The following is a 13882-nucleotide window of genomic DNA, read 5'->3' as shown; positions in this document are numbered from 1 at the left end:
CCCCAGCCCCCTCCCGGCAAGAGGGTCGGAGGAGGTGCCGCAAGTTCTGACGCGGGCGGCAACGGGTAGCAGTCACCACCTCCAGCAAGTGCCAGAGCCTGGCTGCCTGCGCGGAGGCTGCGGTCGAGGTGGCCGCGGAGCTGGCCCTGCGGGGCCCCGGGGGGGAGGGGGAGCGGCGAAGCCCCGGCTGAGGCCGCTGCTGCCGGACCTCCCCTCCCCCCCGGAGGACGCCATGCGGGGGGGTCCGGGCGACGCGGAGCGGCGGCAGCGCTGGGGTCGCCTCTTCGAGGAGCTGGACAGTAACAAGGACGGCCGCGTGGACGTGCAAGAGTTGCGCCAGGGACTGGCCCGGCTAAGTGGAGGCGACCCGGGCCGCGACGCCCAACAGGTACCCCCTACAGGGACCCCGGCCTGGTGAGCCGCACTCGCGCCTTAGTGGCGCCGGGTAATCCGAGCCCCTGAATGGAGCGACGGGATCCGCCAGGCACTCTCTGTGGCCGGTCTCCAGCACCTGTGCCCAGCCTGGGTGTCTCTATTCCTTTTCCCTTGCCTACCTGTACCTGGGCCTAACAAGTTCACTCAAAACAGGGCTACAGAGGCCCCGGGCATGAGGTTTGGCTAGGGTCCCCACCTTCAACCCCAAAGAGGTAGGGAATGACTGCCTGAGAATAGAATTTGACCCACTTTCCTGCCCACTGCCCGGAGACACCTTCTGTGAACTCTGCACAGCCCAAGACATAGCCGCTCCCACCTCCAGGATCCACACTGTCCCCCTCCCCCTCCTCTGGGCACCAACTGCCCTCCCAGCCAGCTGCCCCAGCCTCTATGTTTACATTCCTGCCCTTTCCCAGGCCTGGCTCAATGCCCCAGGCTGCCACAGCCAAGGACCCAGTCCAGTCAGGCCACCTTCAGTGGGGGATGCACCTATCAAAGCAAACTCACCCCTGGGCCCATACAGGTGTTCCCCACACCTGTAGCCCCAGGTGCCACTGGAATGGCTCCATGGCATCCTGACACCTCCAGTGCAACCTCCCACTTTCCAGGTGGGAGAGTGAAGACCCTACAGCTGCTCAGCTTGGATCTGTCATTGCCCCACATTACGCAGAGCTGTCTCTGTGGGGAGTTCCTGAAACTGCCACAGGGACAGGTTTTTGTAAGGGACAGCTGGGAGGACAGGCTTTCAGAGACAAGAGCCCAAGGCTACCTCCCACTTCCCAACTGTATAACCTTGAATGAGTTACTTGACCTTGGAGAGCCTCAGTTTGCTGGTCAGGAGAACTGGACAACTGATACCCACCTCACAGCCCTACTGTGGTCTTGGTCTTGGATGTAATACTGAGAAATAGGCCGATGGAGGGAAGGGGTGACTTAGCCTGTCTCTGTCCTCTAGTCGCTGGGTTCCTGGGGTATAAGCTTGTTGTGCCCACTCCACATGGGGGAACAGCCTTCTGGAACTCCCTCTGTCCCTTTTCCCCTGCCAGGGCCTCTCCCCACAGTCTGGTACTGACCCAGATGGCGGGCTAGACCTGGAAGAGTTTACCCAATACCTGCAGGAGCGGGAACAGCGCCTGCTGCTTCTGTTCCACAGTCTGGACCAGAATCAGGATGGTAAGGCCCAGAGATGGGGCTGTTGGGGCCCTGGGGATGCCAATGGGGTAGAACTGGTGATGCCAGGAGGAGGGGTAAGGCTGCTTCTCCCTGATGACTCACAGGCTATTTTGGGAACCCTCCTCACTTCCAGCTAGGTGGTTCATGGCCCAGCCAGCCCATCCCACCTCATTTTCTTCCTGGAGTGAGACCCCTGTTATTTGCCCTTAGATTTTTCAAAGGGACAAAGATAACCCTGTTGCTCCTGGATTTCCTATGGCACAGAGACCCCCCTCACCTTAATGTATTCCAGATCTCCAATATCACGTCCAGATCCCCTGTGATATTGCAGGGGATATCGCAAGTACCCCTACATTCACACCTTCATTCATTCACTCATTCATTCATTGGACAGAGGGCCCCTAACATTGCCCAGTCCTGCTTCACAGATTCCACTGGGTCGGAGATTCCCCAACCCTACCACAAACCTCACCCTGGGTTTCTTGATGCCCTGGCCTTGCTAGACCACTCGCATTTCAAACTGTCCTGCTCCTCAGTCCCAGGGCCTCCCCCTCACACACACCCTTCCCCACCTCGGTTCCCAGGTCACATCGATGTCTCTGAGATCCAGCAGAGTTTCCGAGCTCTGGGCATTTCTATCTCCCTGGAGCAGGCAGAGAAAATTCTACACAGGTGAGTAGCTGAGGTCCAGAATCCATCATAACCTGGTCCCCTGGTCCCCTTGTCCCCTTGGCCTCCTCCAGCCTCTGGGTCCCAGAGCCAGTACCAAAGCAGGCAGGTGGATCTGAGAAGTTGAGCTTTGGAGTCAGGTCCATCTTGAGCCAATTGCTTCACCTCCCTGAGCCTCAGTGCAGATAAGCTTGGTTTTATCCTTAAATCCAACAAGAACCTCACTCCAACCCACCCCCAGCCTCAGGTACTGATTCTGTTCCACCCCCCAGCATGGACCGTGACGGCACTATGACCATCGACTGGCAGGAATGGCGGGACCACTTCCTGTTGCATTCACTGGAGAATGTGGAAGACGTGCTCTATTTCTGGAAGCATTCCACGGTGAGGTGGGGGTGGCTTTCCCAGCCTAGTGACTGGGCCCTCTTCCTCCTCCCTGGGGGCCTCGCTTCAGTCTTCCTGGGGCAAGGAGGAGCTGGGTCAGGATGCTCTAGAAGGAGGAGCCACTGGGAGCAGCTGAGGGATGAGGCTCTGCTCCCCATTTTTCTTCATTTGCAACTTGAGGGACTGAGGACCCATTTGGGGAGGTTTCTGCAATCTGATGGGAACCCTTCAAACTTGCTGTAGGGCCTCTGAGCAGGCAGGCTGCAGGGGGGCTAGGCACGCGGGGAAGAAAGAGCTCACCTGGTAGGGCACCTAGCCACCCACCCTCAACCCACGCAGCTTCCCTTCTCCTTTCTAAATGCCTCAGTTAAGGATTCTCTTGCTGAAAGATAAGAAGCCACTGTCTTTGAGAGTCTAGTGGGATCCACTGGAATTTGGGAGGGGTGCTCTAGATCACTGTTTCCTGGGTGGGATTTCCTGAGCAATGCTTCTGGTAGAAACTGACGGGATGTGGGGGAGATCCATTAGTGGGATATGAAGGGAGATCCAGAGATTCACGAGGAGATTCATGGAGGGGCTTAGTTGAGGAGTCTATAGGAGGACTTTAAAGGAGGAGTGAGCCCTGTGAAGGAAATCCCCATGGGAGTTGGTGAGGCCCTGGGAGGGATCTGCTGGGCTCCTTATGTGGGAGGCCCCCTGTAGGATCTCGTATGGCCCTGGAAGGATCTTCTGAGATCCTTATGTGGGAGACCCGTGAGTGGGAACCTTCAGAGGGATCTGGTTGGCTCTGGAGGGATCTTTATGTGGCAAATCCTTCAGTAGAATTTGGTCAAGGTCCCCAAGGAGGGATATTAGGATCTTACATGGAAGGTGACTGACTTAGATGTTTTGGTGGGATCTGGTAGGGATCTTCTGGGCTCTCCAAGCAAGATTCATTGATAAACTGCCTGGGCGTCCAGGGGTTCTTGGAGATACCTTCGTTTAGAGCTGAGTTACATCTCTCCACCCCTGCACCCTCAGGTCCTGGATATTGGTGAGTGCCTGACTGTCCCTGATGAGTTCTCAGAGCAGGAGAAGCTGACTGGCATGTGGTGGAAGCAGCTGGTGGCTGGTGCAGTGGCAGGCGCCGTGTCGAGGACAGGCACAGCCCCTCTGGACCGCCTCAAGGTCTTCATGCAGGTGAAGGTGCTAGAGAGACCCACCCCCTCTTCCAGGCCTGGGCCCCTGGAGAGGACCGCAACATCACATTGTCTTCCCGCCCAGGTCCATGCCTCCAAGACCAACCGGCTGAACATCCTGGGGGGCCTACGGAACATGATCCAAGAGGGGGGCATGCGCTCCCTGTGGCGTGGCAACGGGATCAATGTACTCAAGATTGCGCCTGAGTCAGCCATCAAGTTCATGGCCTATGAGCAGGTGGGGGCAGTTGTAGGGAGGGCATGAGCTAGGATGTGCAGGATTGGCTTGAGTGTGGGGAACATCTGCAGGTCCCCAGGGGCGGGCCTCTGTTCTGCATGATGCCCATGGCAGGAGCACGTTAGAGGGGAGGTGCAAGTGCATGGAAAGCTCAACCCCTGAGGTCCTGCCCACCGCTGTGTCTCCTACCCTCAGATCAAGCGGGCCATTCGGGGGCAGCAAGAGACACTACATGTGCAGGAGCGCTTTGTAGCTGGATCCTTGGCTGGCGCCACAGCCCAAACCATCATTTACCCCATGGAGGTGAGAAGGAGGGACCCTGATGGAGGCCCCGTTTGACTTCATGGTGTGATAAGCCCTGGAATTATAATTTGGCCTCTCCTTGATTCAGACTGCAGCTCGTTACAGCAGTGCTTCATGCATTGCCTTTCTGGGCACTACACTTTGAGATGTTACTTCTGAGAACGGTGGTGTTGGTTATAACTGTTTAGATAGCCACACTGGGGGGGGGGGCGGCCATTTATGGATATACCTCTTCTAAGGATGCTGATTTCCAGGGAATCCATTTCTAGGTAAAACTGTCCTCAGAGGAATCATTTCAGGTTTCAGGTTGTATAGTGCTTCAGGTCAGATTTTGAGTAATGGAAAACTCAAATCATATTAGTGAAGTCTAGGGAGAGCAGATTAGTGCTGGTATGTGGTTTCCAAGTGCTAGACATCCACCTTCCTTGCCTCCATCTTGTTACACCTCAGCATGTAGCTTCCACCTTATGGGCACAAATGGCGTCTTGTGCTCCGGTCATCATATCTATATTCCACCCAGGAAGGAAGAATAGGCAAAGGAGAAACGTATCCCTGCCTTTAAGGATGCTTTTTGGAAAGTCACGCATAACTTTTTTCCTTCTACTTCTGTTTCTTTTTTCTTTTTTATATTTTATTGATTATGCCATTACAGTTGTCCCATTTCCCCCCTTCATTCCCCTCCACCCTGCACACCCCCTCCCTCCCACATTCCCCCCCCTTTAGTTCATGTCCATGTGTCTTAAGTTCTTTAGCTTTTACATTTCCCATACTATTCTTGCCCTCCCCCTGTCTATTTTCTGCCTGCATCTATGCTACTTACTCTTCCCCCCCTCTCCTTCTCCCACTCCCCTGTTGCTAACTCTCCATGAGATCTCCATTTCTATGGTTCCTCTACTGATCTAGCTGTCCTTTTAGTTTGCTTTTGTTTTAGGTGTGGTTGTTAATAACTGTGAGTTTGCTGTCCTTTTACTGTTCATATTTTTTATCTTTTTCTTAGATAAGTCCCTTTAACTTTTCATATAATAAGGGCTTGGTAATGATGAGCTCCTTGAATTTGACCTTATCTGAGAAGCACTTTATCTGCCCTTCCATTCTAAATGAAAACTTTGCTGGATAGAGCAATCTTGGATGTAGGTCCTTCCCTTTCATGACTTGGAATACTTCTTTCCAGCCCCTTTTTGCCTGCAAGGTCTCTTTTGAGAAATCAGCTGACAGTCTGATGAGAACTCTTTGTAGGTGACTGTCCCCTTATCTCTTGCTGCTTCTAGGATTCTCTCCTTCATTTTTATCTTGGGTAATGTGATTATGATGTGCCTTGGTGTGTTCCTCTTTTTGGGTCCAACTTCTTTGGGACTCTCTGAGCTCCTGGACTTCCTGGAAGTCTATTGCCTTTGCCAGCTTGGGGAAGTTCTCCTTTATTATTTGTTCAAATAAGGTTCACTTATTGCTCTTTCTCTTCCCCTTCTGGTACCCCTATAATTCGGATGTTGGAACATTTAAAGATGTCCTGGATGTTCCTAAGCCTCTCCTCACCTTTTTGAATTCTCGTTTCTTCATTCTGTTCTGATTGAATGTTTCTTCCTTCTGGTCCACTCCGTTGATTTGAGTCCCAGTTTCCTTCCCATCACTATTGGTTTCCTGTGCATTTCCCTTCATTTCACTTAGTGTAGCCTTCATTTGTTCCTCTAATTTGTGACTAAAATCAACCAGTTCTGTGAGCATTCTGATCACCAGTGTTTTGAACTGTGCATCTGATAGGTTGGCTATCTCTTGGTTGCTTAGAAGTATTGGCTCTGGGGCTTTGAGCTGTTTTTCTGCTTGAGCCATAATGTTTTGGTCTGTTTGCACCTGTTAAGTATGAGGGGCGGAGCCTTAGGTGTTCACCAGGGCAGGGCAACCCAAGTTGCTGGGTTGTGACGCTGTATACGGGGGTGGGGACTGAGAGGGAAAAAAATGGCCCTTTGCTCCACTCTCTGTTGCACCTCAGTCCCTTCCGCCACTTCCCCCAAGCAAACTGGGCCCTTCTGGTGCTGATTCCCATGTGGGTGGGCTTGTATGTGTTCTAAGACCCTGTGGGTCTCTGCAATGAACTTTCCTGTGAGGGTGGGAGTCTCTACCTGCGCCTCAACTCCCACAAGTGTTTTCAGTCGATGTTTTGAGGCTTTATTTCCCGATGCTAGGACCCTGGGTTGTGTGATTTGTCTCACTCCCCAGTTATCTGCATGCGAGTGTGGGACCGCTACCCAGTCAGCCAGCCACCTTGCACATGGTGCCCTGCTTCTCAATCACCGCCTCGCTGGGTCTGCCCATTGCCACGCCTTGCCCAGGGTCTGCCAGCCGCTACCTGGGTGCCCAGGGTCTGCCCGGTGCTGCCATGCTCTCTTGGGGTGTCTTGCGTGCCCCATGTCACCACTTCCTGTGCCGCAATCCCTCTCCACTTGTCCGTTGGACTCCACCCCGCCTACTGGTCTGGATGAATGTGTCTATTTTAACTCCTTTGTTGTCAGACTTCCATACAGTTCAATTTTCTTTAAGTTTTGGTTGTTACTTTGTTTCTGAATTGTTGTCCTTATTTCGGTTGTTCGAGGGGGCACAGTGTGTCTACTATGCCTCCATCTTGGCCAGAAGTCTCTCCTTCCGCTTCTGTTTCTGTTTTACTGGCTAGACTTAATCACATGGCCCCACACCTAGGAAAGCTGAGAAATGCAGTCTTTATTTCTAAAAGCTGTCAGCCATTATTTCCTGAAAGCAGTGGTTTCTATTAATAAAGGAGAAGGGGTCAAGTTATTGGAAGGCTGTTAGCTGTGGCTGCCACATGCAACTCTGAGAGATGTGACCATTTCTAGGTATGGAGATTGGCAATAACAGAAGATTCTAGAGAAAGTGGGTCTTTTAAATTCACTTATTCACAGGGTATCTCCTTCCAGGAATAGCTATTTCTAGGTGTCTTCATTCCTGGATGTAGTGATTTCAGAAGCAGCTTTCCCGGGATAATCAGGTTCTCCCCAGGTACTAAAGACGCGGTTGACCCTTCGCCGGACGGGCCAGTACAAGGGGCTGTTGGACTGCGCGTGGCAGATCATGGAGCGAGAAGGGCCCCGCGCCTTCTACCGAGGCTACCTGCCCAATGTGCTGGGCATCATTCCCTACGCGGGCATCGACCTGGCCGTCTACGAGGTCTGTGGCAGCCCGCCCCTCCTTTCTTTTTCCCTCTGGGATCTGCCCGTGGGCCACCCTCTTCCTCTGGGGCTGCCTCAGCTGACCTCCAGAGTAGAGGAACCAATCCTGGGATGGGGAAGCAACACAGACCCCGGGGACCCTTCAGGCAGTAGGAATCCTCACTCCTTACCTACCACCGCAGTTCGGCCTTCCAGGGTCTCAGGATACGTGATAGTCGGGGCCTTTTTCAGCTCACAGAATCATGAGAGCAGGCAAAGGTGAGTTTTAGAGATTCCCGTTTTGCCCCAAAGCTTGTATTACACCGGGCCTGTGTTTCCAGGCCATTGTCTTCAGGGCCCGCTCATTTTTGCATCTGTGTCACCGTAAAATCTGCACCCTGTGACCAGCCTCTTGGGGCTTTCATCAGGAAACGCAAAAATAGGGAGTTTTGCTATTTCTCTTTCAGGGGCCTCGTCCATTGCTTTTACCTTACGATGGGATCACCAGGTTTTCTCCGCATAGCACAGTCCCAGATGTCCCCAGGCATCCCCCCAAATCTCTGTATCCAGGGCAGGGTCAGCTTCATGGGTAGACGGCCAAGGGCTCCGACCAAGTGTTCCTCACTTGGAACGCTGCTGTTGCCATCTTGGAATTCCTGATAATTATTGAAGGAGGAGCCTCACATATTTTTATTTTGTACTGGGCCCCACAAATTACATAGCTGGTCCTTCCTGATCTAAGTTCCTCTATATCTGCCCTGCCAGCATCCATGCAACCAAATAAGACGCAGCCATTACTCATTCATTCGTTCATTTGCTTACCCGTATGCGCTGGGCACTGGGCTGGCTGCTACATGAAGTGAGAACAAAACAGCCCTCGCCCTCCTGGAGACTACTTCAGTGAACTAGGGAGCCCGGCCACCAGCAAATAAGTGCTTTGGGATCCTGATACACTCTCAGAAGATAATTTAACAGGATATATAATCGAAAGTAACAGTGGATAAGAGGGCAGGTCTAGGAACGTCTCTGAGAGGTGACCTTGAAGCATTTGTGAGTTGAACATACACGGGAGGGATATATGTGTGAACAAGGCAGAAGGCACGGAAAATGCCGAGGCCCAGAAGCAGGAATGAATGGATCCTTCTGGCAGAGTTGAGTCGTGAGTGGCTGGGAACAAATGAAGAGGCAGCAGGACCCAACGAGGAAGAGTTTGGGTTTATCCCTAGTGCAGTAATAAGCCATTGACAGTCATGAGCAGAAGTAAGGTGCAACCTTTTTTCATCCATTCTTCACTAAAAAAAGGGGACTTTGGGTGAAGTTCTAAGTAGTTTGAAAGACCCTGTGCTTCTTGACATTTCAAAATCTGTTAGTCCTGTAAAGGCTCTGAGAAGTCCCACTAAAAAGTAACAACATTTTGTTTAGCCCAGTGTTGGCCACACTTATCTAGTCATCAGAACTTCTTTTCAACAGAACATCTCTTAAAAATTAATTAAACACGTATTTGGCAAATACTGCCCCAGATGCAAGAGAAGGCTAACTGCAGTGTGAAGGCAAGAATGGTAAAACACTTCTCACGCGCCCATCCATACCAGACTAGACGTCACTAATCCGCCACGGCGCTGAAGCCGAAATGGGTCTCACTGGGTTAAAATCAAGCTGTCGGGAGCACTGTGGTCCTTCTGAAGCCTCCAGGGGAGAGTCTGTGTCCTTACCTTGTCCACTTTCTAGCGACCACCTGCACTCCTTGGCCTGTGGGCCCTTTCTCCATCTTTAAAGTCAGCAGCATAATACCTTCCAACCCCTCTCTCTCTCTCCCCCAACTCCTTTCATCATAACATCTTCGCTGCCCCTTATAAGGACCTTGTGATGACATTGAACCAACCTGGATGCTCTAGGATCATCTTCTATCTCAAGGTCCTTGAGTTAATCCCATCTGCAAAGTCTCTTTTGCCACATAACTTTCCCTGTTCACATATTCCAGGGACTAGGGCATGGATAGTGGGGGCCATTATTCCAAATACTATAAAGGGTAGAGGTGGGGGCTGAGTGAGATGAAAATGCCAGTGTTGCCCCTCGGGGTACAAGTGCTGAGCTCATGCCAGCTGTCTTGGGATACCGAAGCTGGCCAGCAAGGTATCTGAAGGCAGGCTCCTGGTGTCCCCCACCTCCAGCCCACCCTATTCCCCTCTTCACCCCTGCCAGACCCTGAAGAACCGTTGGCTCCAGCAGTATAGCCACGACTCGGCTGACCCGGGCATCCTCGTGCTCCTGGCCTGTGGCACCATCTCCAGCACCTGTGGCCAGATAGCCAGTTACCCCCTGGCCCTGGTCCGGACCCGTATGCAGGCCCAAGGTGAGGCCTGGGCAGGAGGATGGGGCAGTGAAGGTCGCACAGTTTGGGTCCCACCCCCACCCCCCAGCTCCTCCTGGGTAGGTGGAATCCCAGGCTGGAATCCTCCTGGACCTGGATGGCCTTGACCAAGTCCCACCCTCTCTCTGTGGCTCAGTGCACCCATTTGTGGCATTAGAATGGGAGCCTTTGCCCTAACCAGGAGAACAGATGCGACGAGTGCTGGAAGGGCCCTAGCAATCATAGCTGGGAGGCCGCTTGGTAGACTTCAGCTACCATGTCCGGGCTGGTAACTTGAGATCCAATCTGCAAGGCTGGGTCAGTGAGTGGAAGGTGAGGAGCCAGGCTGGTTATCGTTTCATTGTGTTTCTCTGTATTTTCCTTTCAGGGGTTCTTTCCCTGCCTCTGCCCTATTATACCCGAATCTACTTTGAGAATTTCCTAGGGAATTTTAGTGTTTGTGTTCTATGATTTTCACTGGGGGATTATAAGTATATAAGACAGATGTGGTTGCCTACCTTCAAAGAGCTCACAGGCTGGAGAGGAAGAGAGATGCTAAGTAAGTCATTCTACAGTTGAGGAAGGCTTTAGGGTTAAATAAAGGGGAAAGGAGCCTGACTTAGACTGGGGTGCCCAGGATGGCTTCCCTGAAGAGCCGGTTGCAGGGATGAGTAAGAGTTAGCTGGGAGAAGAGGGTGGGGATACAGTTCCAGGAAGAGGTCACTTCCGTGCCCTCTCCCACTACACACACTCATACCTGCTCTGTTTTGAATAGTCCCCAAACTTGGGCCCTCCAGATTGAAGTGAAAAGGTGAACAGTCCATTCCAAGGCCAGTAGAAGTCCTGACTCTTGAGTGGTAGGTCCTGCTGTTAGTCTAACCCCTTTCCCTCCTGCTGCAACAGCCACCTGGCCCAGCCCTGTGGGGGTGGGTGGGGGAAGGGAGAGGGGGATCTTTGGCCTGACCTGGCCTCTCATTCTCTCCCAGCCTCCATCGAGGGTGCCCCCCAGTTCTCTATGATGGGTCTGCTCCGTCACATCCTGTCCCAGGAGGGCATCCCGGGCCTCTACCGGGGCATTGCCCCCAACTTCATGAAGGTTATCCCAGCTGTGAGCATCTCCTATGTGGTCTACGAAAACATGAAGCAGGCCCTGGGGGTCACATCCAGGTGAGGGACCCAGAGCTTCCCTCACTAACACCCCTCCTCAATCATGACATCCCGTACACCTTAGCCACTGGAGACTGATAGCCCAGCCGGAGGATCCCAGGTGCCCCTCACTCAAACCACAGGATCCCCATACTTCATCCACTGGGTCCTGCGTCCCATGTTCCAGATACTGGACCCCATGTTTCCCTGATTCCCCTGCCCCAACACACACACACACACACACGCACACACAGGGTCCTGGACCTCCATGTCTTAGCTGTTGGATTCCCCCACTACTCAGCTAATGCATTCTGAAACCCCAACCACAGGAACACATATCCCCAGAGCTAAGCACCAGACCCAGCTCCCTCGGGCACCACATCCTGGAGTCCTCATACAGCAGAACCCAGACCCCCAACCCCGCTAGCAGACCCCAGACCTAATGCTTCAAGCCCTGGATTTCCAAGCTTGGCCACTGAATTCTGGAAACCCCAGCCACCAGCTCCTGACAGTGCAATGCCCAGATCGTGGGACCCGCACCACTGGATCCCTGATCCCCTAGATCCCTCTGCTTCAACTGCCAGATCCCTACCTTTCAGCCACCATACTCTCAGCCCCCAACCCACTGAATTCCAGACCCCCAAGGCCTGAGACACTCAATACTGGCTCTGAAAACCACAACTGTGAGAGAGCAGTGGCAGAGCAAGTGGGTCCCGGCAGCTGCAGTGGGACTCCGGAACCTCACTCGCAGGAAACAGACCCCGGCACCTCCGGGCGCCGGGTCCTAGCCCCTGAGCCCCTGGATTTTGACCTGGATCCTCCCAGACACTGGCTCCCAAATGTTCAGGTCCCACGTTTAGGTCCCAGTAGGCTGACCACGGCATTCTGGACTGCACAAATCCCCTGTCTCAGGCACACATGAGAGCCCAGAGACCTCCTCACCACAACCCAAACCTGGGAGCCAGTAGGACCCCCAGGTCCCTGCCTCTTGGCTCGTGAAATGGCCAGCTTCCCCTCTCATGCCTCACTGACCCTGGATCCCCCACCTCCCCAGCATGGCCATACCTCTGTGGGGCTCTGTGGGGACACTGCTCTCTCCAAACCTTCCTCAACCTTCTGCAGTCTTCCACTCCCCACCTTATAAGCTGATAACCCCCAGAGCCTGGGTCCCTCCAGAAGATCCAGCTGCTCTTTCTTGGGGGCTGGCAATGAGGCAATCTGAGGTGGGGGCACACTAAGGGGACCTCCCCGTAGCCCCAGCTACTAGCAGCCTCTCCTCAGGCTTCAGAGATGGAAGCCAGGAGCAAGTCTACACAGACCACCCTTCCCCAAACCCAAGCATCCAGTTATGCAAAACAAACCAAATCCCCAGAACTCATTCCAGGTCTATTTTTCTACGGAGAAGAGCAGACATTCCATCACCCCGCTCCCCCCACCCTTATGACTAACCCAAGCCCCAACACCCCCTATACATTCTGCACTTTAGAGTTGGATTCTGAGCTTAGGATAACTGAGGGACCCCTCCCTCCACTCCTCCCAAGTTCTTGGAGAACCCCGTTAAAGGACTACGGAAGAGGAGCTGGGATGTTTGGGGGGGTCGAGGACCTCCTCAAGGCTTTAACCTCTCCCCATCACCCTGCCTGTGTGTGTTATTTCAAAGAAAAAGAACAAAAGGAATACATTTTTCTAAGCTCTTCTCATTGTGGTTTTTACTGAAAGGGGTGGGTGGATGTGGGACACCCTCAAAACACCCCCAGAGAAGGGACGTGGACCGTCTTCCAGCACTCACAGTTGGAGGAGGCCGGGAAATGACCGCCCGTGGAGCCTCAGCTTCCACACCTGCAAAACGGAGTGAGGAGAAGTCCATGTTCAGGAGCCCTTCTGACTGTTCCTGTGTCCTTTCTAATGACACAAGTGTATTCACTTCCCAGGGCTGTCGTCACAATGGCCACAGACGGGGCTGAAAACAACAAATCTGAGATTGGTATATTTTTACTGTGGTAAAGTACACATAACAAAAATTTACCATTTTAATCATTTTAAAAAACATACGGAAAGCTTCATGAGTGGTATTCCATTGTCTGGGTGGTCCACATTTTGTTTATCCATTCATCCATCAGTATATGCTTGGTTTGTTCTCACCTCTTGGCTATCATGGGTTAAAAAAACAGCAGAAATTTATCCTCTCAGAGTTCTAGAGGGTAGAAGTCCAAAACCAAGGTGCTGGCATGCTCATGCTTCCTCTGAAGACTCTAGGAGAGGATCCTTCATTGCCTCTCCCCGCTCCTGGTGCTTGCCAGCAGTCCTTGCAGTCCCATTTTCTGCCTGTCTTTACACGGCCAAACTTTTTTTCTCTGTGGACCTTGAGAGTCACCCTCCAAGACGTCCTCCAATGATCTCTGCCTCTAGTATTAACATTCTTGTGTAATCCCTTCTCTCATTGTACCAAGGTGAGTCTATGGCCCAGAAGATAATACAGCAGAAGTGACAGTATATCACTCCAAGATTAGATGACAAGAGACACTGTAGCTTCCACCTTGTTTGCATGTTAAATTGCTGTGGTATGGGGGGACAATTTGTTATGCAGCAGTAGCTCACTGATATACTTGCACGTCCATCTGTGTGATTTTTTCACACATTCAAATAAGGGATCAAGCCTTGCTATTTTGTATTTTTACTTCCTTTGAATTAAGTCCTTAAGCATCAATTCCCAGGAGTGGATCAAAGCACGCTGCTACCTCAGCGTCATGCCGCCACAAAAATTGTTGTGTAATATACACAGCGACCAACAAGGAATTAACATTACCAATTTTAGAGCTGCCATGCTGGCATCGAGTATTACCACTTT

The 13882-nt window shown here is 52.4% G+C and overlaps 1 protein-coding gene across 3 annotated transcripts; it reads left to right on the top strand.

The window, feature by feature from the left end:
• On the top strand, nt 1-12730 carry SLC25A23 (solute carrier family 25 member 23). Of its 3 annotated transcripts, XR_008390267.1 has the most exons (11): nt 1-388; nt 1482-1608; nt 2193-2280; nt 2550-2661; nt 3682-3846; nt 3925-4077; nt 4273-4380; nt 7390-7557; nt 9741-9891; nt 10664-10745; nt 10875-10962. XR_008390267.1 is itself a non-coding variant. In XM_037165300.2 (10 exons), the coding sequence occupies exons 1-10, from the start codon at nt 233-235 to the stop codon at nt 11057-11059; spliced, it is 1413 nt and encodes a 470-aa protein (XP_037021195.2). In that variant the 5' UTR covers nt 4-232; the 3' UTR covers nt 11060-12730. The 3 variants fall into 3 exon arrangements, 2 of the variants coding, with proteins under 2 accessions (XP_037021195.2, XP_037021194.2); XM_037165300.2 differs by lacking the exon at nt 10664-10745 and having other exon boundaries at nt 4-388; nt 10875-12730; XM_037165299.2 differs by lacking the exon at nt 10664-10745 and having other exon boundaries at nt 10-388; nt 3682-3840; nt 10875-12730.
• Nucleotides 12731-13882: the final 1152 nt, after the last annotated feature.

Source organism: Artibeus jamaicensis, unplaced genomic scaffold (genome assembly GCF_021234435.1).
Source record: "Artibeus jamaicensis isolate MK-2021 breed Jamaican fruit bat unplaced genomic scaffold, CSHL_Jam_final scaffold_537, whole genome shotgun sequence".
Classification (NCBI taxonomy): Eukaryota; Metazoa; Chordata; class Mammalia; order Chiroptera; family Phyllostomidae; genus Artibeus; species Artibeus jamaicensis.
This window is presented reverse-complemented; position numbering and strand designations above follow the sequence as displayed.